The following is a 26,984-nucleotide window of genomic DNA, read 5'->3' as shown; positions in this document are numbered from 1 at the left end:
GGTATGTCCAGAGGACACGTGTCAGTTTGACCGCAAATTAAAAAACACAGAGCCCGATCGATGCCGATGCTTGGGAGCCGGGAGGCCCAGACTCGCCGACGCCGCACGATAATGCAGAAGAGTCTGAAACAACCAGCTGCACCTGATGTCAGTTTAATGTCAGGAAATTGTCAAAGTGAGGAAGACGTTGGACGAAAATTACATGAAAAAACAAGTTGAGGATTAAAACCAACGTCAGACCGAAAGCTGAGAAACATCATTGTCTGAGAACGTTCGCACGTGATCTAGTGTTTCGGTTATAGAACAACAACAACAACATAAAAACAATACAGTATCGGCATTAGTGGTCGTCGGTATCGGAATCAAATGGTTGGCGTTGGACGCCGTGACAGCGACGCCACAACTGACACTCAACCAAACACGAACGTCTACACGACGCCGGCATCCAGTCGGAGAAGCAAGAATCTGATCAGTTCATATCAATATGGCATATTGATCTGTCGGCGTTTGATTTGCCCAGATCGACGCAAGGGTGTCATCGGCCCGTAATGTCACCTGACCGAGATATCGCTCGGGCTCTCGGAGGTTTTGACAGCAGCGACGGCTGCAAAGGACGCGTATAAATACAGTAACAAAACCGTGTGTAAACAAACATTCATCCAGACTAAACAAAGCCGCTAATTAAAAGTGTTCAGCTAACAAAGTGGCTTCTGTGTGTTTCTATGTTTGTCATTTTCTTCATGTTGGGTTCAGCTCAGCGGCGGGAGGTGAAATGTCGCACGGTATCGCGTCTCCCTTTCGTTCGATGCCGCGATGCTGTCGAACAGTCTGGAAAGCATATTATTCTAAAGAGTAAAAATGACGTCACTGCAAAATAAACACAAAAAAAAAAAAAAAAAAAAAAACAGTCCTATTGGCACTTAAAAACAAAATACTGAAAGAAGTTCCCTCCCGGGCGCCATCGTCAGCATATTTCCTGGTTTCACAGGAGGAGGGAGGAGTCTGACCGTGTGTGATCGGGCCTCCAGATGTGTCTGTCAGCCAGATGTTAGCTGGATCCCACACTTCCTGGTAGCTGCTGCGTACATACGTCAAGCCGAGGCCCCTCTGATTGGACAGCCGGGTGAGGCGGGGCAGCGTGCAGGATGCCGGGTGACCTTAAGTGACCTTCTCGTGCTGGATCTGGTAGTAACAGGCCTGCGGGGGGAACGGACATGACACTGAGTCCCTGCTCCGTCGAGGTTCAGCCGCTGCTCAAACAGCATTTTCGAGACAACGGTTAAAACCGGAGTTTCGTTTTTTGCTAATTTATAAATCGAGGAGGTTTCACCTTCAGCGTGGTGAACATGATGCCGTGCTCTCCATGCTGGACGCAGGGGTCCATTAGGTCTTCGATCAGGCTGACCTCTGACCCCAGATTCCTTATTCTGAAAACAAAAAAGGTTGATTCATTGTTTTGGTTTCATTTTAAGTTAAAAATTGGCCCCTCATAGCTTCTTTTCCTACTTATACACAAAATTACAATATGTAATCAAATACATGTACTTGTAATTTCCTGACTATTGAGCGCACCTCAATATAAGCCGCACCGGCTAGCCGATCGCTATCTTGGGCTAAAACCGTCAAAGTCGTCTTCTTCGGTGTCGGAGTTGAACGGACTCAGAATTTCCCGGTCATTTCATCGGTCCGATGTGACGAGGATAAATGTTTTAGCGGCGTGAAGCTCGTTAGCCCCCCCCCCCAAAAAAAAGTCCATATATTAGCCGCATCGTTGTTTACGTGAAAGAAGTCGCGGCTTATCGTCCAGAAATTACAGTACACATGCATACACGTTACATATATTTTTATATATTTTTACATACCTTTAACTTTTTCATTTCTTTTTTTAACCTTACTCTTCTTTTTATTTTATTTTTATTATTCGCTATTTTTGGATAGAGTTCTAAGATAAGATAAGATGAACTTTATTGATTCCCATTGGGGAAATTCTTTTGTCACAGCAGTGAAATTCATTTTTGATTCTTCCCCACTTGACTCTGTTGCAGGAGCTTCTTTCAACAAAAAGGAAATTTCCCCCCAGGGGATCAATAAAGTATTCTGATTGTGATTCTCCCTTCTTCTGAAAAATAAAACTGCTGGGCGGTCAACTGAAGGAAGAAACTACAGCGCCCCCTCAATCACCTTGATCATTTGATAAACTTTTTCTGTCTTCTGCTGTCGGGGTATTTGCCTCCCTGTGTGTGTGTGTGTGTGTGTGTGTGTGTGTGTGTGTCTGTCAGGAGCTGACCGAGCACGAAGCACCACGTAGAGGAAGACGGGGAAAAGGTCATCCATGGACCACAGGAAGTCCTGCTTTAGCAGCGCGTGCACTTCCTGCGTGATCTCCTCGAACGTCAGCTGGATCACCTGCAGCTTGTCCGAAGGCGTGAAGGTTGTGCTGCCAACGCACACGTCGATACACTGTTACTTCGCCGTGCGCAAAATAGCGGCTTGATTATCAGGCTAAGTTGAGATGAGGAAAGAAACCAGCAACAAACCTGATCTGCTGTAGCGTTTCCACAGCAGAGGCGAAGCAGACGTCCTTGGTGCTGGCGAGAACCTGCGGCAGAAATCGAGTCATGTGATCAAATGTGATGTCAGAAGCACCAGGAATCTTAAAAGCTACAGAAAGGTTTCTACTGCTGTGGATGATGTCATGAGTGGAAAAGGGTGGAATCAGCGAGATGACCTGTTGCGGACATTCGTTATTCAACTCATAACCGAACATAAAAATCACTATCTACATCTAAGAAATGTTAATAACTTGCGGAATTTGATAAACTTACACATGAACAGCTTAAAGCTTATTTAAAAGTTCTGCAGCTCAAAACTCCATGACATCATGATAAGAACTGTATTTCTTATCAAGTGTCATACATTTTTCTTAGTTTTTTTTTTTTTTTACTATTTTAGCTCTCTTTTCATGAGTTCTTATCTAAAGTGTATTTGTATGTCGAATAGATGGTTGCCATAAACCACGCAGCTTATCTGCAGTGCTGGAAAGGTTTTTAAAACAAATGAACATATTCATACAAGTGTTTACAACACAAATTCAACAAAATGCATAATAAAATGCTTAAACGCAATCTCTTGTGCAATATAGCACAATAATAAAAGAAGCGGCAGATCCTTCATGATGACTGTTCAGTTATTCCCTACTTTTAATTGTATTTTAGAATACAGGCACAAGATTAGATTTCGTGTTTGTATACAACAACCGGATGAGATTCTCCCACCTCCACATTACTGTACCATCATAACTACACTGGAAAACACATTAATCTTTATAAAAATGAATAAGGCCATAATTACCATACTTCACTTGACAATTTTATGGTTGTTTAATAAATGATGGATAAAAGATAAGCCAATTCTGACCTTTTTTTTGGAAGTGTGTTTCTACAAATAAATCAATGTCAAAGTAGAAACTTTATTTTCGGGTCATCTGAGTGATATTATGCTCTAAAAATCTGAATTTTAAAAAGACAGCTGAGCTTTATGTGATTAATCACTTCACTGTTTTCACGCTTGAGCATTTTTCCGCGTGTTATCTCACCTGTTGGTTCTCCCCTGAGGTAGGCACGGAGACGGGCATACAAACCGGCCAAAACTTCCTGAGAGTCAAAAAAGAAAAAAAAAAAGGAGACGTCAATGGAAGTAGAGTAACAGTGAACGTCAGCAGGCTCTGGCGACGCAGCGTGACCTACTGCTGGACGCCCAGGGAAGACAGAAGTGCGAGGTCGGCCTGCTTGTTGAGGCGGAGGACGCAGTCCCAGTAGACGTCGTCCTCCCGCTCTTTTTCCAGGGCGTAGAGGGTGAAGAGTGGTGGGTAGAGGCGAGGCAGGAGGACGGGCAGCAGCAGAGCAGAGCAGCTCACCACACGCCTGAGGATGACACACACACACACACCAGGAGTCACGAAAATGCATTTATGTCGTTCAGCAAAGCGGCGAGGGGATGCGCTGCATGTCCGTACCCCGGTTTGGGCGACTCAAGCAGGGCATCCGGGGAACCTGGCTCCTTCTTCTCCTCGGGTTTGGCGCTCGGCTCTGGAATTAGACCACCATCTTCTGGTAGATCTGGGAACAGAAACCTGCAAAGCAAAAGGTTAACATGACGGTGGGTTCCAAATTGTTGTTTTACTATTCAAAAAATAAAGAAAATGACGAAAGAAGAAAATAATGCTAGAAGACTAGCATCATCTCTCTCAACCTTCAAGAAACAGGTAAAAACTTTCCTCTTTCGGGACTATTTACTGTGCTGATGCTTGAGCTGCCCCAGATCAGGTTAGGCACCAAGTTAGGCTATACAGTGTCTGTGTGTGTATGTGTACGTTTGTGTAAGTCTTAGTCAAAAAAAAAAAAAAACTCACCAACCCAAGCTTACTGTTCTGTATATTTCCTGTGCATCTTGTATTTGCAAGTGTTATTTGCAGTCCTTATGTCCTCTATTGTAAGTCCCTTTGGATAAAAGCGTCTGCCAAATGTAATGTAATGTAAAAATATTTAAGATAAGTGTTAGAAGTCAAGCACCTGACGATCTGGAAGATGCGGTTGAGGTAAGACTTGATCTCGCTGACGGCCTGCTGCAGGAGCCTCCGGTTTGCCCCGACGCCCACGTAGGTCATCCTGTAGACGGCCACCAAGGCCTCCAGCAGCCGGCCCAGCGGGTGCAGCGGGGTGTCGCAAGCCTTGACGGGAGGAAGACGAGTTAAGCGGCTTGGGGCGTTGTGCGAAAAACCTACACTTTAGTGCTCGACAGGGCTTTTCCCCTGGTGGTGATATTCAGAGGCCCTGAGGAAAGCCTGATCAACACCACAATGACGACAACACTGATATTACTCTTCATCTTGCGCAAGGCAGGATAAATCCTGAGCTGCGTTATTTTCCCGTTCATTGCTTTGTTTTGAACTTCAAGGCATCCGTAAGAATCACAACAGGATGTTTATGTGACTTTACGGATTATAAAATGCACCGATAATGGCTAGGGTTGTTGAAAACAGCTGGAAAGAAGAATTAGAGGTCAAAGGTCTTAAATCTTAAAAACAAAACAAAACAAAAAAAAAAAAACTCACCCCACTTACTGTAAATCCTAATAATTTATCTGTGTATATATTCATAACTGTGCAATATTTCATTTCATAACAGCCGCATGTGCAATATATTTTCATACTCTTCTGCACTCCTTATCTTTCACCTGGTACTTAAAACCTTAAGACACTTTATAGCCTTGACTTGATACTTAGACACTTTACAATTTATTTGTATTTCTTACCCCCCCCTTTTTTTTTTTACTGTTTATACAATTTTCTACTATTATTTATTATTGAGATGAGAGATGAGATGAGAACAACTTTATTCATCCCGAAGGAAATTGTTGTGCCCGAGTTTCAAGTAAAAAACATAACAGTAATAGATAATAGTAGAAAGGAGGAAGAATAAGAAATACAATGAAATATGAATTGTCTTAACTGTTAACTGTAACTACAAAGATTGAAGATTCCCTGCGGCTGAGGGAAGAGGAATTAAAAAGTCTGATGGCCTCAGGTAGGAAAGACCTCCTGTGGCGTTCAGTGGAGCTCCTTGGTGGTATCAGTAATGGTGGTATCTTGGTGGTATTGTTATGTTTTACTTGTAACTCTGGCACAACAATTTCCTTTGGGATAAATAAAGTTGTTCTTATTCTTATTCTTATTCTTAGGTGAGCTTTGAGACGATGCAGTCTCACCTTGAGGAGGTAAAGGCGGATGGCGTTATATCTCTCCATGGTGACGGGGCCGCTGTGTGTTGGGATGACCTCCAGACCCTCCAGAGTCCGGCTGTGACTGCGGGACAGCGGCTCTGGACTGACACACATGCACAAAAACAATGAAGAATCACAGACGCAAAAAAAAAAAAAAAAAAAATGTTCACTAACAGTCGGTTAAATACTTTTATCATATGCACGGTATTCTGCGGCTGGAAAGTAAAAATGTACGGCTCTAGATTGACGAAGAAATCATACAAGGCCGCAGGGTCGAGGAGCTGAAAGCTGCAAACGCGGCCGTCACTGAGAGCAAACAGGTGGTGAAAAATGCAAACATGACGATGCTGAAAAGTCATTACCAGTGCTGCAAAAATGATTGGATCTCTCCTAGACAACTCTTTTTTCTGTGTTTTTCTTACACATATTAAGATAAGATTACTTGATTGACCCCCTATAAGGGAGTTTTTTTGTCACAGCAGTGTAGCAGTTATCGTATCAATAAATATGAATATGAATATAAATAGAATTAGAAGACATCCACAAATAAATGGACAGCAGAGAGATCAAGGATAAGAACGGACAACAGAATAGGGGGAAAAAGCAAACAACAACAAACAAACAAAAAAATAAATAAAACAGCAAGGGTGAAAATGGACAACCAAAACGACAACAACAAGGATAGGAACATAAATAGGGTGACCATAATGACAAAAATAAACAAAAATAAACAGGAAGGACGGGGGGAAAAAAAAGGATAAGAATAGACAAAAGGGGATGACACTTGTGAGGAAGTGAGGTTGTGGTAGCACAGATGAACCTCCGGACGATCAGATTTTTGTGTCGTCCAGACTGCTTTTATACAGTCTGATGGCCGTGGGCACAAAGGAGCGTCTAAAGCGTTCAGTTCTGAACTGTGGAACTACAGTTGAGTTACTTCAAAAAAGAAAGATTGGGTGCTTGAGGAGGTGGTGTGTGAGCACCTGTCCCGTGCATGTCTCTGGTTGGTGGTGAGGGCCTCGGCGATCTTCTCCCACGCCTTCTCGCTCTCCCCCTGGCCGGACGACTCGCAGCCCAGTTGACTCCAACACTCGTCAAACACCGCGTGCCACTTCTCCTCGGCGCATACGCACAGACGGCCCAGCTTCCTGCTCGTCACACACACACACACACACACATTATATATACAGACTGTTTCAGAAAATTAGACTACTGTGATAAAGTTCTTTGGTTTTAGTGCGCAGGAGGACAAAGCGGGGATAGAAAATGGATGGATGGATGGACTGTTCCTTGTGTCATTTTTTTATTAATCTTTTTAATCAGCTGTGTTACAGGCACTGTTCGAAAAATTTCCAGTACGTATTTGTGGATGTTACTGGTATGTAATTAATTAGGAAAAACAAAAAAAAAAAAAAGGAAAAGTTTCCGTTTAAATATCTCATGTTACAATGTGGATACCTGAGGCTTCTAGACAAGTGCGGCCTATTGATATAAACATGTATTTTTTGCCGGTGCGCCTTATATTCAGGTGTGTTCAACAGTCGGGAAATACGGTATATATACAGGACTGTCTCGGAAAATTAGAATACTGTAATAAAGTTCTTTATCTTCTGTGATGCAATTACAAAAAACAGAAATGTCATGCATTCTGGATTCATTACAAATCGACTGAAATATTGCAAGCCTTTTATTATTTTAATATTGCTGATTATAGCTAACATCTTAAGAAAAGTCAAAAATCCAAAAATATCAGAACATCATGAAAAAGTAATTTTTGTTTTTTTTTAATTGCATTACAGAAGATAAAGAACTTTATCACGATATTCTAATTTTCTGAGACAGTCCTGTATTTAAAAAACATGACAGGCTCAGGAACCATATTGAAAATGTACATTTTAGAGTAACAGTCAGGCTTACACAGTGCGCGGCTTCTCCTTGTTGGTGTCGAACATGTGAGGCTTGAAGTAGGACCCGGTCACCTTGAGGCCGGAGCCCCACTCCCCGCCGAAAGAGCCTTCCAGGTAGTCGCCGTTCGCCATAGTCAGCACCCCCTGGGCAGGTTTAGCTAAGGTTATCACTTCACCCTCATTCGTGACTTTCGGGGTCATCCATATTTAACAAACCTCTGTGGGCATTTTAACACCGTCAGTTTGTCAGACTCGGTGGATTGACGCGTTTTGTCGAAAAGATAGACGAACGAAATCGGGAACATTTTTGTGACGGCGAAGACTTTGCGACGTAAGAGTCATGACAGTTTGCGGGATGCAAATTTCTATTTTCATTTTAATCAACATTGAAGGATTTGGAGGGAAAATATACTGCTCAAAAAAATAAAGGGAACACTTGAACAACACAATGTAACTCCAAGTCAATCACACATCTGTGAAATCATAGTGTCCACTCAGGAAGCAACACAGATTCATTTTGACTTGTTTTAAGGACATTACATCAAAGTTGGATCAGCCTGGAGTTTGTTTTTACACTTTAATTTTGGGTGTGATTCCTAATCCAGACCTCCATGGGTTGATACAATTGATTTCCATTGATCATTTTTGTGTGATTTTGTTGTCAGCACATTCAACTGTGTAAAGAGCAAAGTATTTCATAAGAATATTTCATTCATTTAGATCTAGGATGTGTTTTTTAAGTGTTCCCTTTATTTTTTTGAGCAGTGTATATTGACCGTAGCAACGCCGACTTGTCAGAAACATTCTGGGTTTGGTCTAAAATGATCTTAACAAGGCAGGAGTGAAAAGCCCCATCAACCATTGTTAATGTATATAGTTATATTATGTGAGGCTGTTTTGACACTGATTTTAAAACTAAACACTTTGTAAGAATGTGAGCGGCTAACCTTGCCACTGAGGGTCCAGTCGTCCGAGAATTCCCCCTCGTACGTGGTGTCGTCCTCAGAAAGCAGGGTCCCGCTGCCCTGAATCAAAAAATACTTCACGTCAATCCCTTTTACTCTATATACCCTTCACACAAACATATAAAGTTACCAATAATTATCATAATAAAAAAACACCGATGTTGTGTTTTTTACTCTCCACCTTCCGGTCAGACCGATTGACTTGTGATGCTACATGGGAACATAAGTCAACTTCATAAAGTCACATTTTTTGCATTTTTTTTTTCCCCCTTTATCAAATCCGAAAAAGCACATTTGACACAACATGGCTCACCGTCATCTTATTGTCCTTGAAGGCTCCTTCATAGTAAAGGCCAAACTGGGTGACGACGACTCCGTTCCCCTGACGCAGGTGATCCTGCCACATTCCCATGTATTTCTCGCCTCTGGGGGGGAAAAAAAAAAACAGACACGTCACTCGAATCTGAAAGAATAGAACAGAATAGACGCTTTCACAAAGTCCAACACGGTGTGAGTGATATGAGGTCCCACTTGGTGATGTCGTCAAAGACTCCGTAGCCCGTCTTCTTGTCCTGTAGCCACTGGCCGATGAAGACGCTGGGGGACGAGGTGTTGAGCTTGCCGCTGCGCAGCATGCCGTGGCCGTGCCGCATGCCATCCTGGAAAGATCCCTCGTAAACCTCCCCGCTGGCGTATCTGCAAATAGACGGATCTGTTTTTTTTTTTATTCCCCCTTTTCCATGTAATCTATAACAGCAATTGTTTATATTTTCTATTTCCATTATTTCTGAACGTCCTCATTTTGGGTCTCGTAATTTTACTCATTGCTAGGTTACAGCATCCATAAGCGCAATAATTCTACAGCCTAAAGACCCAAATAAAATAAAAAAAAAAAAAAAAAAAGGAAAATATATATATTTTTTAACAAACCTGAATATCCCCAAGCCACACATTTTGCCGTCCTTCCAATGACCTTGATACTGGTCATTCTTGTTGAGTGTTTTGTTTGGAGCCAGCAATTCGCCATAGCTATAGACAGACGCACGTGTGAGGAGGAGGGAAGGGGGCCAATAGCATCTCGGGACGGGAGCAGGCGGCCGTCACTCACCCGTCCTCCAGACCGTTCTTGAACATGCCTTTGTAAACTCTCCCATCGGGCCACTTTAACACTCCCCTGCGAGAGGAGGGGAATGCGTCTCGGGCATGATGACGATAACATGCCAAGTGTTCCGACAGTCTGAGCGTCCTACCTGCCGTTGGGTTTGCCGGCCAGCCAGTGACCCTCATAGACGGCATCTTTTAAACGTCCGTCCTTGTAAAAAGTGTAAGAGGCTGTCCTGGAGATGGGAGGATCGAGCTTTTGCGTCGGTGAGGCGACTGACCCGCTGTCCTGCTCTGCCCCGCCCAGTGCCTGCTCCACCGCCTGGTTGACGTACCGAATCCACTTGGTCTGCCAACAAACACACAAACTATTCAAAACGGAACGGTTTCTAGTTTACCCTCTTCAATTTAACATTGAGACTAAATCAAACCAGCCGTGTCTTTCAATAGTAAGCTTTGTTCATATTTATAGTAATGTTATACACAACCTATTTATTGTCAATATATATCCAAATGCACTGCGGACTGTTAAGTAATAATTTCATTGAAACACGTTTCCACACTTTTCATATGACACTAAACACTTTGAATCTTATGCATGAAGCACAGGATAAGTATGGAGTTCGGGGTCCGGCGTAATCCATAAAATAAATTCAAACACTGACGGAGATTAAGCTTTTATTGTGTGTTGCTGTCTACTGGCTTCCAGCTTGTCTATGTATACTGCGTTGAAGAAGGTAGTTCTCTGAAGGAGAAACTAAGCTTGAACCTTCATACTTCTCAATGGGGAGTTACTGATTTATAACCGTGAAAGTTTGTTTGCATACAGTCCGCAAATTCTGTGATTTGGTCGTGACAAAAAAAAAAAAAAAATTGTCGCCGCGGACACGGTTGGTTTTTGTCTGCTTCGTTTGTAACCAACATTAAATTCCAGTAAAACAGAAAGGCAGAGAGAGACAATTTGCTTGTTCACTGGCTATGAAATGTACCTTCTCCATGGGAGAGCTGGCCAGCAGGGTGAATGTCTCCTCTGGTGTGATGACTTTCAACCCGTATCTGCACACACCAACATTGTGTAAAAACAATTGAGTCTTGAGCAAAAAAAAAAAAAATTGCACAAAGGTTAACATGGATCTCATTTTTTTTTTAAATATAATAATACATAGACAAAGATATAGCACATAGACTCACAGGTTAGTGTTCTCCTCTGGAAGGGGTTCCACCCACAGCGTGGCCAAGGGAAAGACATGATGGGTGGAGAACTAGGGAAGAGGACGGAAGATAGAACAGAACAACAAGTAAAGGCAGAGAAGTGTTGAGAGCAGAAGAGAAGCAGAAGAGGGAAAAGATAAAAAGCCAGCAGAGAGAGCACGAGTGTTGAGAAGAAAAGAAAGACAGAAGATAATTCTTTTTTAGTAATGCATTTACAGCGCTTGTCATTTACAGTTTCTAATTAAATGCCATTAAGGTGTTAAAACAGTAGGAAAACGACACCTTGCTGTGCTGTAGTCGACCACTCCTGGTACACCGATTAAGATCCTCAGTATTTTCTTTTAATCACAATTTTTCTTTGCATTTTTGTTTAAAAAAACAAAACAAAAACACATTTCACTACAATTATATGACTGTATCCTAGGCTAAGCTTCGGAATATTAACATTTTTCACAAAACTCCCGACTTGGCCTTACTGCGAATGCCATGTTTCAGGGTAGCTATTTTTTGGATGACCATCGTTATTTAGATATCATTATTGAGAAGCTTTAAAATGAACATAACCATAGAATATGGCTTATAAAGGCATCCAACTCAGAACCTCCATGACGAGGCTGACTGATGCTGCCGGGACTATTGACTATAAGAGAATGGCGTATCCTGTTTATGATGAACTCTAAGGACAGTCAGTCATGCAGGACAATCACATGCTCTATTCCAGTGCTATTCTTCTATTGACACATACACATTCACATTACATGAGCACAATCAATCTGTCTCTGGCAGTTATGATGAAATATATTCTAATCTCATATTGTGACGGTTTAAATCTCTGCTTCAAACAACATCAAGGGGAGGAAAAAGGATGCTGTCAGGACACGGAGTGGCAGAAGGTGTGGAACAAACAGGGGCTGGTGATGACTAGAATAGCAAGACATGGATGAAAGAGCCAGAAGGCAAAAAGGAAAATATGTTGTGAGGGTAGAAATTTGTTTTGAAAGGTGATTTTGAAACAGGAGGGGGTTACGAATAAGGAGCTGAGTTGTTTTTTTTTGTTTTTTTAAACTGGTCTTGTTATTGTGAGAACGCTTTTTAAGAGGTGAAACCAGGAGCCTTGGTTGTAAATGGATCACAGACTGGGATAGCAGGGATGGATCACTGGGATTACTAAAGAGAAAGTTGCCCTGTTAAATGGGGTGTGACTGCGGACGTGGCCGATTTATATTTCATAGCATCGGTAAAGAAGCAGCAGAGCCCAACCAACAAAAAGCGAAAACATGAAACTCGCCGTGACCCTGTCATATTAATTTTTTCCTGATTTGTGGTGAATACTGTAGTGTTATCATTTTTTTCATATGGTGATTTTTGACAAATGACACATCCTTGACTCCTTTGGTTGCGTGGCGCAAAATTCAGTGCCTTCCACCTCGAGGTATGAAAATTGGAGTCTTGCTATGACTTCACCTGGGCATGCTTCAGTCTGAAATGCATGAGAGGATTGCATTTAATGCTATAAGTATAAGGCAATCACCACACGCCAGTTTATTTCAACACCGACAAATATGCAAGCCCTCCCCTCACAGACACTCATACAGAGATGGTGTAATTAGGTGATTGTTAGGGAATAACATGATGGACATCTTAAAAAGTAAATACTCCGGCTACCATGTAGTTTGTGTTTACTGCTGATGAAGATGTGTTTACGATTTGCTTCAACTCTGAATACAGATTCCATCTCGGGGTGGAACACTCAGAGGCTGGGTTTGCATGGCATTTTCGAATACCACTGATTGGTTATGGAGACCGGGCCCCACAAAGTTCAAGCCAATACCAGAAAGCCATCAAGCCTCTGTGCAAATCTCATGTTTCGTCACGCATCAACTGCTAAATAATCGAAGCTGCTGCAGCGGCACATTTAGGTTAATATGCTATTCTATGGAGTAAAATATATCATAATAATAATCAAAAACAGCATCAAATATCTTGAGTGTCTGGTCAAAATCTCTACCGGCTCATTGTGTCTCACTGAAGTGTAGCAAAGATTAACACTGCGTGTGTGTGTGTGAGTGGCTTTCATGCATTTCGACATAGATTATCTCCAAGCTTAACTTCCACACACACACACAAAAGCAGGATGAGGGCGGGACAGGTGGTGAGGGTCACTGCAAATGAGATCTATCGGTGGCTGCATACTTACAAGGTTTTTATAAGGCGCCACACCCTGACAGCACGGAGGTAAGCACACATAAATGCTTGAAACACAGCATGTTATCGTGTCTGAAATATGGAGTGAAAGGAGTGTCATGAAGTGTGTGTGTGTGTGAGAGGCTGACCTGTGCGTGGACCAAAGCGTCGTTGAAAAGGATGAACCAGTTGATGGAGAACCTCCCGGCGTTCTGCAGGGTCAGGGCTTTGTTGCTGCTTTCGCAGATGAGGCGCCTCTGGGGCTTCCGGAGAGACTCCTGACAAAGAAACCTTTCAGTGACATCATGTGACGCCTGGGGACCAACGCGGGGAAGAGACCAACACGGTCGTGGGCTTTACCGTCATCTTGCCAGGGAAGTTCTTCCAGAAGAGGAAGGTGTACTCTGCCTCCTTCCTCTTATTTTTAAGTTGAAGTTCGAGAGCCTCAAACTTTGAGCAGCTGTCCTGCAGCCTCTGGTATTCACTGGAGGACTGACACACACACACACACACACACACACACACACACACACACATACACTGAGATGATTAATTCATCCTTTGTTACTTATTCACAACTTTGACAGGTTCTGCTACACAAGTAATTCACCTACCACTTCGAAGCAGGTAGCCAGTTTGAGCAACAAGCGGCTATATTCATGGATGTGGCGTGTCGGGAGGCAGAAGAGAACCACCAGGAGGTCGGCCATGGTTGGATTCTCCTCGGTGCTTTCGGACAGCTTCTGCAGCAGCTCGGGGCTCTTCCCGAAAAAATCTCTTCAAAAGATAATTCGGTTGAATATACATATTTTCAGTCGTAGATTGATACCACCAAGGAGCTCCGCTGAACGCCACAGGAGGTCTTTCCAACCTGAGGCTATCAGACTTTTTAATTCCTCTCCCTTCAGCCGCAAGGAATCTCAAAATCTTTGTACTTAAGACCTTAAAACACTTTATAGCCTTGACTTTGACGCGTTATAGTTTTATTTGTATTTCTTACTCTCCACCCTTTTTTTACTGTTTATACAATTTCCTACTATTATTTATTATTGTTATTTTTTACTTGAAACTCTGGCACTACAATTTCCTTCGGGATAAATAAAGTTGTTCTTATTCTTATTCTTACATATTTTAGTTTACAGTTTTTCTTTTCCATATAAATATATACATATGGAATATACACCATAATTTCCGGACTATAAGCTGCTATTGTTTTTCCACGCGCTTTGAACACTGCGGCTTAAACAATAATGCAGCTGATTTATGGATTTTTGGGGGCTAATGAGTTTCATGTCGCCAAAACATTTAGCATTGTTATGTCGGAACAATGGAATTACTGTGAGATTCTGAGGCTTTTCAATTCTGACACCGAAGAAGACGACTTTAATGGTTTTAGTGCGCGGGAGGACAAAGCGGGGATTGAAAATGGATGGATGGATGGATGGACTTTTTTATTATTTTTTATTAATCTTTTTAATAACAGGCACTGTTCGAAAATTTCCAGTACGTATTTGTGGATTTTACTGGTATGTAATTAATTAGAAAAAAAAAAAAAAAAAAGGAAAAGTTTCTGTTTAAATATCTCATGTTACTGCTCCTTATAGACAAGTGCGGCCTATTGATATACACATGTATTTTTTGCCGGCACGCCTTATATTCAGGTGTGTTCAACAGTCGGGAAATACAGTATATATACAGGACTGTCTTGGAAAATTAGAATACTGTGATAAAGTTCTTTATCTTCTGTAATGCAATTACAAAAACAAAAATGTCATACATTCTGGATTCATTACAAATCAACTAAAATATTGCAACCCTTTTATTATTTTTAATATTGCTGATTATGGCTTACATCTTAAGAAATCTCAAAATATTAGAATATCATGAGAAAGTAATTTTTTTTTTTTTTAATTGCATTACAGAAGATAAAGAACTTTATCACAATATTCGAATTTTCTGAGACAGTCCTGTATTCTTCTATACATCTCTCACTCTCACTTTGCACCAGTGTAGTGATGGCTATCGCACTCTGTTAAATAGCCCAATTTGATTGATATAAACCATTAAACATTTATGAGTCGGACTTAGAGGGGTGAACTATGACGTTTGCATAAATGTAGGAGCTATCAAAATGATTTTCAAGGCCTGGTGTGGTGAATGTACTCACATGGAAGGTTTGGTCAGTGTGTGGAACCCTCCCATCACCTGGAAATTACCCACAGCGCTGCAGTATCTTTACAGAGAGAAAATACAGTGTTAATAGAAAACAAACTGATCTGTGAGGAATCTGGATTTTTTAATAAATCATGTGTGGTTTAGGACCAAACAAGACGGCAAGGCCGGCCTGGGTGGCAAGAATTACTCGTTGTAAGTGTCCAGGAAGATGCCGGTGTGATCGAGGAAGAGCAGGGTTTTGATGTCCCGTCCCCGTCGCAGTTTGGCAGTGAGGCTGGCAGCGTGTTGTCCGGTCAGGTGACACAACAGGTTGAATCGTCCCGCTAATGTCTGCAGGAGCATCAGGACCACCGGGCCCAGGGTGGAGCTCAGAGTGTCTGCAGTTACACATAAAATCAGGTCGGACAGAGAACGATGCGATTTGCAAACGCGGTGCGGCGTTAATATCCTTGAATTTCCAGCCACGGATGCATTCTTACCCAGCTCCAGCAGGGGGAGCAGTATCTGCGACTTGATGTTGCACAGTTTGCAGTAGAACTTTCTCTCGGCTGATGCCAGCTCGTGGAGGCTGGCGATGAAGCCCATCACGTTCCTGTCCGAGAGCGCCGCACACCGCCGGCCCCCGACAAACACACTGCTAACGTAACCCAGCTGAGCACACACACAGGAACACACACTCAATCCAAGTGTCGCAGCATGAGCCACGGCGTATTCATTGAATTGTTCTTGGCGGCTTAAAAGCGGTCAGTTTGTCCTTACATTCATGCAGAAGGGGAGCAGGACAGGCTGCTGGGTGTACCCCCCGGCCCGCTCCTCTTTTTCCTCCTTCTCCTCTTCCAGCCGGCTCGTCGGCGACTCCTCAGCCCCTTCTTTCACCTGCTGCCCGCTGTAATAGATGATGGGCTGGATACAATCTCCGTCAGCCAACAGGAGGCTGTGTTTGTCTCCGGCGCTCACATCCCAGACCCGTATCCCATCGGACAGCTGGGTGGCAGCGAGTGGCGGAGTGTGAGAAGGTAAACTGCCGTCTGGCTCAAGGTGTTTCGAAGAGATGTTCCTAACCTTTGCCAGGCGAGGGATGGTGCTCGGCGACTCCATGTGACCCAGCTGACCGCAGCTGTTGCTCCCCCATGAGTAGACCTGGAAAACAAGCACGCATCAAGTTTGTCCCGGACGCTTTTCTGCCTCGGTAGTGCAAGCGGCGGGAGCCTGACCTGAGACTGCGCTGTCACAGCCAGGGAATGATGCGCTCCGGCCGCCACGCGCATCACCTCCTTATTGTTGAGACCCATGATGCACTGCGGCTGCGACCTGCAAAGAGACAATGCGTATTTCCCACAGGAAGTGCCTTTTTTTTTTTTCAATCGTAAGGGAGAAAAAAAAAAAGAAGCGTGACAAATCACCCATATCTGCCGGCATTTAAGAATATGTACCTCTTAAAGAAATAAATTTCTGACTTTTAATCTAAAATCTAAAAGTGAGATATGGTGTGTGGATTTAATTCCTTCAGGGACAAAAGAAAATTGTCAAAAGGTTCTCTTATTAGTTTTTCCTTTCTTTCTCATGAGACTGTCACTTATCATTGCAGTTGGATCAACTCTGAAAGGCAAATAAACAGAGCAATATCTGTGTATGCTGTCTTTTTTAAAAAATAGAAAGCTGTCACATTATCACTGATCTGAACTTTGCTAATTTTATTTATTTACTTTTTTTTCAGGAAGTCTCTAATAAAGATTTACCAAACATCATGTTCATCAGCTATGATCCCCCCCATGTATTCTACTCTTGGTTACAGAAGGATTCGTTTGTGATTCTGAAAACAATGAAGTGAATTTACTAATGAAAAAAGTGCAAATTTGACAAAAAATGAGTATATATCATTGCTCAAACAAAGTGGAATAGGTCAGAACTGTGGAATAACTGGTGATTTGATGCTGACAGTAAAATTAGGCACCGTAGTTTTCTTTATTTATAAACATTAGAAAACAAGATGGCGGCTGGATAATGTTTGCTATCTGTAGCGCAGCTCTTGTTTTTCCCTTTCGAACCCCTCCCTGAGCCGAGGTCCTCTCAGACAGGACCGGGTTCTCCAGTCGGTGTCCCACCTGTCCACGTTTTCCCCATGGCCCAGCTGTCCGTGCTCGCCGTGGCCCCAGCTCCACACCTCCGTCTGCAGGGTGGGCAGCACCTCCTGAGCCTCAGGGAGGGCAACTCCCAGCGGGGTCAGAGCCACCCCTCGCATCCTGGGACGGCCGGCCTTCCGCAGCAGCCGGGGCGACACTGAGGAGACAAACGCGTTTGTTGCAGATGTTTCCGACTGAACGTTTCATTTATTTATTTATTTTACTCAATCCTCCGCATGAGGCGGGTCAACCTACGAAATCGGAATGTGTTTATTTATTGGGATCAATGTAAAGCACTTTGACCTAAATGGATCTCTGGTGCGATGAAGTGCGTTATCGAATGGAAAACATGAGATGACAGCAAAAATCAGCTCACGTCAGCCAGTTGGGAGTCACACACATGCGGGCCAACAGCCGACAAACATTGAGGAGAAGCAAACAGAGCAGACACATACGTAAGGAGGTGAAAAATGAGGAAAATAGTCCTCTTTTCTATTTCCAGCTCCTTTTAAACATGTCTCATTTTAAACAGTTTGTCATCTGTAGCCTATTGACATAAAAAAAACATCAGTTGCACAGGAGAAAGTTGTTGAATTTTAATTTTTTCAAAAACTAACAGAACTGTATGGCTGGATTTGTGACGAAATTGGTTAATTTCAAGTTGCGTAGCTCGGAAATGAGACAAAAACGAAACAGATCATTTTTCTCCCATGAGTTTGGCACTAATGCACATCTTGGCCTCCAGCGGGGAACCATCTGTCCGGCCCCGGGGCAGGGACACACACGGACAAGACAAAAGCCTGTGACAGCCGCACTGGGCGGAGTAGAATATTTAGCCTTCAATGACAGAACTAATGTTGTCCTCATTGTACCTATTTTGAGGCTGAAAGATAATCACTTCCCCAGGCAGTGCTTGCTCGGCTTGATTTTAAATTGTACAATTGTTCAGCCGACGCCGCGTTGTCACCCTCGGGGCCAAATACAGTAATCACCGGGCGTTGGTGCTGCCGAGGAGAAAAAATAATAGTTTTTGACCGGGAGGGACGTGATAAGTGTTTTGCTCATTGCGTCATCGAAAGTAACGTTTCAAGCATAAAACCAGATATGTGGGCAAAACTGATTGGATCAAATTCCAAAAAGCATTGCGTGTGCATGTTGAAGTAGTTGAGGTCAATCCCAGAATAAACCTTTCTGTCTCAGTCATCTCCCAAACCTTCACCCTGCATATTTAGCCCTCCTGTGACCGTCAGGATTTCAAAGGTGACATGTCGCTGTGGCATCTGGTCGCTCCGCCGGATGGTTAGCAAAGCTCAGACCTCGACATCAGGTTGCATTCCTCTGTTTTCGATCACACAAAGGCGACTATCCGGCCGGGCTGACCTTGCTTTAAATCTCACGTACAATGAGATGCAAAGACAAACACAGAACAGGAAGCAAGGCGGCGCCGCGCACCGCGGAATAGCGCTGATAGAATTCATTTTGGAGCAATTTTTAGAGACGGGGCAAACTCAAACGTTTTGCCAGCCAGTGTCAACACAAGGAACAATTCAAGGATGCTGGTGTTATGTTGGTAATATTAGGCGTTGGAGAAGAACGTTGATGTGGGAATAATAATACACACCAGCGTGACGGCGCCCATATTCGTGTGATGGCACCTGATGTCGTATTTGTGCATCAAGTTTGGTTTCACCTCCCCGTACGGAGGAAGCAAAGACATCTTTGTGCACGTACTGCGGGTAATATCTGCAAATGATTCACTGGCTGTTGACAAATTTGATAAGTCATGAAACTAATTAGGCAAATTTGGGTGGTGCTAAGGAATTCAACCTTTACTTGAGTAACAAATAGGCCATGAAGGCTGAGCCTGTAAAACATGCACCTCTACAGACAATTGTTCAACATTAACTATAATCAATTATGTATTTTCTTCCCAATATATCTCCACGGAGAACATTTGAACTGCCTCTCCTGTATTTGAACCTCTGTCCTGCTGCTCTTGGAAGACAAACTGCTTGATCATTTGTCTTTCTTGGATAATCTTCAGAAAATGTGCTGGCAAAAGTACAACAAAAAACACTCTGTTAAGTCTTATCTGGGGTGCCTGACTAGACTCATCTGCCGATGGCCTTGGAAAAACAGCGTATGACCTCACTTTAACACACATGAACTAAAAAGGGGCTGCGATTGAAACTGGAAGCACATGACATAAAATAGGGGTTTTTAATTCTTCCTTATGTGTAAAGTGAAGAAAGTCGAGGAGGAAATGAAAGCCCTCGCTGTAAAGGTGTGTTTATTTACTGCAGCGCAGCCTTTAACCTTTATCCAGAGGGCGATAAAAACTTCCCTGCCTTGACAGCTATTAACATTTAGCTGTTGACATTAAGTTTGAGGAAATGGGGAAGGGTCACAATTCAATCCCTGTATTCACCCTTCCTTGCTAGCACCTTGTTAGCACCATCTGAGTCAACTGGCTCTCCCGTTCCTGACGACGCGAAAACCCGATTGAGCCCTTAAGTCAATTTCCTTCCCAACAATTATCCCAACAATTTCCTTCGGGATAAATAAAGTTGATCTCATCTCATCTCATCTCAAGTCCGACACGATCGTCATCCAACGGAGAAACTGACAGGCTGTGTTGTCGTTCAGGTGGTCGGGCGATTCGCACGCTGAACCATGAGGAAGTGAGTAAAAAAAAAACAATTCTGCTTCACTCCAGGCAATCGCACAGTGACTAAAACGGAGCCAGTCTCTCTGGTTAAACGTGAAACACTTATTCAAAATGTTGCTGAGAAGAACAACGGAACAACATTGCAGAGTGGGGTGATTGTAATGTGAACGCAATGGCGAGGCAATATAGAGTAAATACTACAGTGAGCTCTGGTAACAATCTAAATACCTGTGGTGTTACAGACGTTCCCTGATTTTCCATATTTCGAGAAAATTAGAAGTGAGAGATTTCTGAATGCGATGAGGCCATTTAGGCGTGCTGAGACAGTTGAAGGTGAAATATTATATTTCTATAATCTACAACTGTAGATTTGTTCTCATTTGCAAGGACCACTTTGGTCAATTAGCACTGACGCTTGTTTTGCCTGAGATCATGCGCACCGAATTTCATTTAAAAATCCATGAAACCCAAATTCAAAATGTGCACTCATTTGCTTTTTTAATATTTAGTTCTTGTTGCGCCTCCAGAAGAGCTTCTTAAACGGTGCACCTAATTTAATTAGAAATGCTCTTGTCAATTGAATTCATTAGGGCTTAAGTTCCACATCACATTTGAAAATGGATGGGATGAAATTGATTGATCCAAAATGTTTATAAACAATTTTCAGTCAGCTCAGTCTCAATATCATTGTGAGCGAGTTTTTATGGAGATTGGCGGAGTTATTTCTGTGTAGATGCCGAAAACAGGTTCCAGGGAAAACAAGGAAAAAGACACTAGATTTAAATATTAAACACGCAGTGTCGATGAGGACATGATGCAAACACAGCAAAGGATTACAGGGATGAGAAGATTGTGATGCAGACCTTGTTTTCAAGTAAATTTGATTAACAAAGCACCACCATGAGATCAGGGAATGACACTGCAGGTTCCTCAGATGTGGAAAAATTTGCAGTCCATCTACAATTATGTCGTGTCTTTGACATGGATTTTTCTTTCCAAACACTTTTAGCTGAGAAAAAAAAAGAATTGGAACAGTGCATTTTAACGTACATCAGTTCATAGCTATTCAATTTTTTTTATTCTGTCTCCATGCCTGTATCAATGAGAAGGTAGAAGTCTTATTGGTCCTATGTATTTTTTTTTTTCTTTTTAATGATGATATTAAAAGAATAGCATAATTAAACACCGTGACAAAAGTCTAATGTATGTCTTGAGTAGATGAGATGAGAACAACTTTATTTATCCCGAAGGAAATTGTTGTGCCGGAGTTTCAAGCAAAAACATAACAGTAATAGATAATAGTAGGAATAGATAATAGTAGGAAGGAGGGAGAATAAGAATGTCTTAAGAAGGTCTTAAGTACAAATTTTATTTTATTTTTATTTTATTTTATCTATTTTTATTTTATTAGCACTAATCATGTCTTTGCTAGCATTAACATATTTCTGTTCTGAATGTCATTTAAGTAAGTGGGGCTTCCTGACGTTTAGTTGAGCTGCCAGGCCTTGAAGATATAAATCTTGACGTGTGATTAAGTCAATGACCTTTAAATGATAAACAGGCTATCAAAGACTGTGGGCTTGAAAGAAATCACGCACTGCTAAATGCAACACGGACTCTCAACCCAAACAAAGAGGTAGTTATAATTATAGATTTCTATTTGTGTTAGCTGTTGATTCTCCGCGTCTCATCTTCCGAAAACGGCCCGAATTCCTGCTGAGTGTGTTTGTTGTTTAGCTTGGCAGGCTGTGTAGACGGTTAACCAAAAGATCTGCATTTCAGCCCAAATATGCACACGACAGTCTTAACCCTCGTGCGATCATAACATTGTGTTAACTCCCCTTGTCCTTCGGGTCAAAAATGACCCATAAGACAACCTTTTTACCCTACTGGTGTACAGCCCACATAGAACATAATCAAAAAAGAAGTATCACTTTTTCTAATCATGGGGTCTCTTTAGAAAAAGTCATAAAATTTCAAGTTGGAAAATAATAGGTTAAGGTGTTTTTTTTCTACAGCTTAACATGATAGTGGGTCACTTTTGACCCGCAAGACAACACAAGGGTTAAGCTTGAATGGAGTAGATCTATATCTCCCAGTATGGTTGGAATACACTAAGAAATGAATCACTATCTGTTGTTTTTCGTTTTTTTTTTTTTTCCCATTTTGGAGATTTTCCATTGAATTATATTCCAACCATGCAGTGTTTGGGACTCCAGAGTGGGCTGGAGACAACACACACACACACAGGGTACAGAAGCCTGTATAGCTAGGACTCACAAAAGGACAAATATTTGCCGTGCTTAAAGCCAGAAGCGAATGCATCGAGTCAGCCTGCACATGCGCAAGGTGTACTTACGCAGCAGGGTATAGGAGGAGGATAAGAGGTGAACAGCGTATCTACCCTGTGAGAGGAGTCCCGGCAGCGAGAGGCGACGCCGCAGGCCCTCGGCCTCCTCCTCGCGGATGTCACCTGTGCTGGAGCTCTTCTTGGCCTGCGTGGAGTCCTCCTGTCGGACCCGCTCAGCGCTGTTATCGGCAACGCCGGGGACGGCCCCCGTCAGGCCCGCCAGTCCGCCGGACCTCTGCGCTCCGGTCGGGAGGTAGAAGTTCATCATCTTTTTGAGAGACAGCGCCTCGTAGGTGGAGGCCACCCGCTCGCCCACGGCCGACGCGCAGGAGGCCACCAGGCTGTTGAGCGCATTGCTTGGGGAGGGAGACGTGAGCCCCGGCACCGGGGTCTGGGGGAGGAACGAAGGTAAAAATATTCACGAAAAATGAAATAAAACATTCATACTGAATGATCGGGTTGATACATAATATTAATAATTAATAATATTACCGCTTTGCGACATACGTCAGAAATCAGCCAGTGATTTTTTTTAACCCTCATATTATGTTAAGGGTCAATTTGACCCATTTCACCCATTGACCCAATGGGTCAAATTGACCCTTAACATAATATGAGGGTTAATAATGTGAAATCAGAGGATGAAGCAAAACCTATATTTACAAACGCTGAGCTAGAACTCAAAAATGTGGAGAAGAAAGGGCAGGTCGTACATCGTCTTTTGGTCGTGATGGAAGAAACGTCGCGCGCAGGTTTGCATCTTAAGGGTTATTCCGTCACAGATTACAATTTTTACATCCACGTATCTTGGGGCCACTGAAAATGAGGAACACTCCAGCCCGTGACCTACTGAGCCTGCCGCTACTCTAAAATAGCTTTATTTGATCAAAAGAAGTGTAAGCGCTCAACAAAGGGCGGCTTTCAGCTTCATAATTTTCTTAATGTAATAGACGATGTAATTGGAGCATATGATGTTATGGATTATGTTAACCCCTTAATCACTAGACCTCAGTCGAGCGAAACTGAGAAACCTTTGTTCAGCTCAGGGATGTGATTATTACTCAGCAGAATTCTGACCCTTGACTCTGCTCCGGCCCGACCTACCTGCAGGGTGTGAAGTCCCCCCGGACTTCCCTTTGCTTGCTCCGCTTGGCTGATGTCTGACAATTTCTTCAGGTAATCTTTGACCGCCTGCTCGTCCGGATAGGGTGAACTCTTCGCGCTTGTGGCCACGCTGCTAACACCCGTGGACTGCGCCAGGGCATCGGTATCTGAGAAAAGCAGCTTCCCGTTGGGCGGACGGGAGCCCCCTCTCTCTGGATCCTGCGGGTGGGAGGGCTCGCTGTTGTTAGCGGGTGTTGGGGAGACTGAATTGGAGATCTGGGACGGGAGGATAGGTTCTGATGGGGATGTTCTGAGCCCTGCTCTCAGGGCTGGTTCCTCCAGCTTCCCCTCATCTTCAGTTAGTTCCGTGCCCATCTGACAGAAGTGACTGTCAGAGATGATGACGTGGTCCTCCTTGTCCGTCATGGTGTACAGCAGCTGGTTACACTGTCCACATTTGTCCGCAGGAGGCCGCTGGGCATCGTGCGGGCCAGGCTGGCGCACCAAAGCCAGGCTGTGAGAGGCACCGCAGGCCACCTGCAGCACGTAGCGTCCGCTCAAGTTCTCCACCTTTTGTGGCTTCCAGACTGGAAAGACGGTGATGTTGAGACCCAGCTGGCAGCCACTGCCCCAGGCCCACACCTCCCGCTGGGCTGAGAGCGCCAGGGTGTGCCGCCCCCCGCAGGCCAGCTCCAGCACGGGGACGGTCTGCGGGGGGCTGCTGTCGGAGTCCAACAGGGCAACCGGTGTGGGGTTGGGGACAGAGTTAAGGCCCGATAGGCCGCACTGCCCCCCGCTGTTGTCCCCCCACATATGCACGCCACCGTCCTCTGTCACCACTCCGCTATGGAAGCTTCCGGCTGCCACCGCGATGACCCGCTGCCCGCTGAGTGCGCTCTCGAGTGCGGGCTTCTGCTCCGCTTGACTCTGCTTCCATGGCAAGTCACCAAAACTGTACACCTGTCCTCCTGTGGGCGGGCGGAGGAGGCACAACAATGCGATATTACACATCGATATCTTTAAAACCTTTTTCTGTCAACTCTTGGAAAAGACCAGGGTGGACAGTTCTGGGAGAACATCTGTGAAAAGTTAATATTTCTGGTAAAATATTTTACTGCCTTAACTCAGACACAAGAGGATTTCGGGGAGATAAATTGCAGCTTTTTTCTGTATTGTTTTTTTCCAATGGCACAAAGTTGAGAAATACTTCAAGGATTTAAAAAATCGACAGCAATAATAGTCATAATAGAAAAATGGCAAGCAATTACTCATAAATTACTTGCTAATTTTGTAGAAAGTTTTTACAGCGTTTTAGGCAAATTATTCCAATTAATCAAGTTGTCAGATCCAGAAAGTAACCTAAAAACTGTCCAGAAATAACTTGAGAAGTGAAAAAGGTAACAGGAAAACAACCAGAAATCAGAATGATAAAAAAAACCCTTGCTTTTATTATAATTCATTTTCATTACTGCTCATTAAAATGTCAGCAGGGCTGTTTGTTTTATTCTCATCTATATATTCGACTAAATGCTCCCAGATCCTGCAAATACAAATGAACTAAGTATCTCGAAAGGCTGACACTGAGATGGGACCTTTTTTTTCCCCCCCACCAGCGAGCAACAACATTAGTACCCCAATCGATGCTAAAATCAATCAATAATTAATGATTGGCTGCATTAACTAAACATCCTTGTACTCAAAGTCACAAGTGCAGCATTTTGTAGATAAATAACAACACAAAACGAGACATTTGACTCACCCTCCACCAGGAGTACTCCATGACTGGAGCCCAGGGCGACCTGGAGGACAGAGCGGGGGAGGAGCAGCCGCTCGGGGGTGACGCTGCACGAGTAGCCCCTCCAGGTGTGGAGCAGGCCTCGCTCTCCACTGCAGTCTTCCCCAGAGCTGCAGAGGAGCACGCATGTCGAGGACCAGCTTCAGACATAGTTTCATCAGCATTAGTGAGAGTATGCTGCGGCTGGTTAATGTTGGTGAGAATGAGCAGGAATAAGGCTCCTGCAAACTGGTTTAACAGGATTTCTAGATAATTCTATTACAAATGTTTAGCGACAGAGCCAGCACTGTCATCATTAGGACCTGGATGATATAAACATGGTCTCATCTCGAAATACTCAATGAAAATAAAGTGATGAGTATGTTGTCTTGATTAGAGCGTTCAATTTAATTCATTTGATTACAAATGAATCAATCAATTATATTTCCATTTGTTCATTGTCCATAATGCTTTTCCTGCACTCTGGGTCACAGCAGGACTGGAGCCGTTCCCAGCTGTCATCGAGTTAGAGGCAGGTTCAACCCTGGACCAGCTGCTAGTCGATCGCAGGGTCAAATAAAGCTTTTGACGGGTCAGAAAACGGTGACATGTTATTCAGTATTTTTCCGCAAAGGTCGAGATGAAGTTCTCACAATTCATATAGAAAGGCAACAATTAATAATCTGTATGGTTTAAATTGATCAAAATAAATTGCCTGGATGATTATCCGGCTCTACGTTCCAGCTACAAGCAATGGAGTTCCTCTGATATCAAGGGTGAGCAACCTAACAGAATTCAATTTTCTATTCTCAGCCCAGGAGAAAGTCACTGTTCCTGGCAGCCCTGGTCTTACTGTGACAGACAGATCGGACTGCATGACATGAGGCAAAGAGGATGGGAGCTTGACAAAAAAAAAAACATAACCTGCAGCAGGTCCTGATTATTTTCACTTTCACCCCCCTACCGTGCAGAATAAAGACCTGAACAATAGATGTTTTGTGGGTGGAGGCAGAAGTGAGCACGACTACGTCTGCAGGGGATGTCACATGGCGATCACAGCATGACACACACACACACACACACACACACACACACACACACACACACACACACACACACACACACACACACACACACACACTGGGTGAAACGCACCTCTTCCCCTGGGCTTCCATCAGCGGGGTTTACTCGCCCATCAGCGCGTCAGACTCCGGGCTGCTGGACGGACACCAAAACATTTATCTCAGCGCGGAGTCAAAGTCTAAACTGCCATGCCTGCATAGAAACGGTCGAGATATGATTAAATGTAAACACAGGTTTCTTGGAGATTCATTTCCCTGGGTATATTTACAAACTACCGGTCCATCTTTCGGCAGGTGCTCAATTCTACAGGCAGATTATAACGTTAATCTAGCATGGTTGGCTAACATCAGATGATCAATCCAGCTAAAAGCCGCTAGCTAGAAATTAATGTTCGCCTTCTAGTCTTGTCGCGTCGGAATGGGACATCTTACCAGCTCTTTTTGTTTATCTACTTTCGGTTTTAAATGCGGAAAGTCGGTTACGGCATCCAGGCGGACCTGTGTTGGATGGTTTAGCAGGTAGAGAAGGCGCCGCTAGTCGTTTTTCATCCCCCGATG

The 26,984-nt window shown here is 43.5% G+C and overlaps 1 protein-coding gene across 8 annotated transcripts; it reads right to left on the bottom strand.

The window, feature by feature from the left end:
• Positions 1-140: 140 nt before the first annotated feature.
• Positions 141-26,984, bottom strand: als2b (alsin Rho guanine nucleotide exchange factor ALS2 b). 8 transcript variants are annotated; one of them, XM_086148483.1, is made up of 35 exons: positions 26,859-26,984; positions 26,500-26,619; positions 25,330-25,475; positions 23,571-24,538; positions 22,476-22,857; positions 17,431-17,605; positions 16,540-16,636; positions 16,388-16,465; positions 16,085-16,309; positions 15,805-15,976; positions 15,513-15,702; positions 15,318-15,383; positions 13,765-13,927; positions 13,511-13,642; positions 13,300-13,428; positions 13,164-13,187; positions 10,946-11,016; positions 10,744-10,810; positions 9,904-10,103; positions 9,762-9,827; positions 9,584-9,682; positions 9,185-9,349; positions 8,967-9,078; positions 8,636-8,713; positions 7,699-7,832; positions 6,765-6,929; positions 5,767-5,884; positions 4,572-4,729; positions 4,016-4,132; positions 3,747-3,923; positions 3,596-3,653; positions 2,538-2,599; positions 2,288-2,437; positions 1,331-1,427; positions 141-1,197 (listed from the first exon to the last, which is right to left on the bottom strand). In XM_086148483.1, exons 2-35 carry the CDS (start codon positions 26,517-26,519, stop codon positions 1,159-1,161), a joined length of 5,100 nt encoding a protein of 1,699 aa, XP_086004609.1. In that variant the 5' UTR covers positions 26,520-26,619; positions 26,859-26,984; the 3' UTR covers positions 141-1,158. The 8 variants fall into 8 exon arrangements, with proteins under 8 accessions (XP_086004609.1, XP_086004612.1, XP_086004613.1 ...); XM_086148486.1 differs by having other exon boundaries at positions 22,521-22,857; XM_086148487.1 differs by having other exon boundaries at positions 22,590-22,857.

This window comes from Fistularia commersonii, chromosome 6 (genome assembly GCF_037954325.1).
Source record: "Fistularia commersonii isolate RoL2024-O1a breed Wild chromosome 6, RoL_Fcom_v1.0, whole genome shotgun sequence".
Classification (NCBI taxonomy): Eukaryota; Metazoa; Chordata; class Actinopteri; order Syngnathiformes; family Fistulariidae; genus Fistularia; species Fistularia commersonii.
This window is presented reverse-complemented; position numbering and strand designations above follow the sequence as displayed.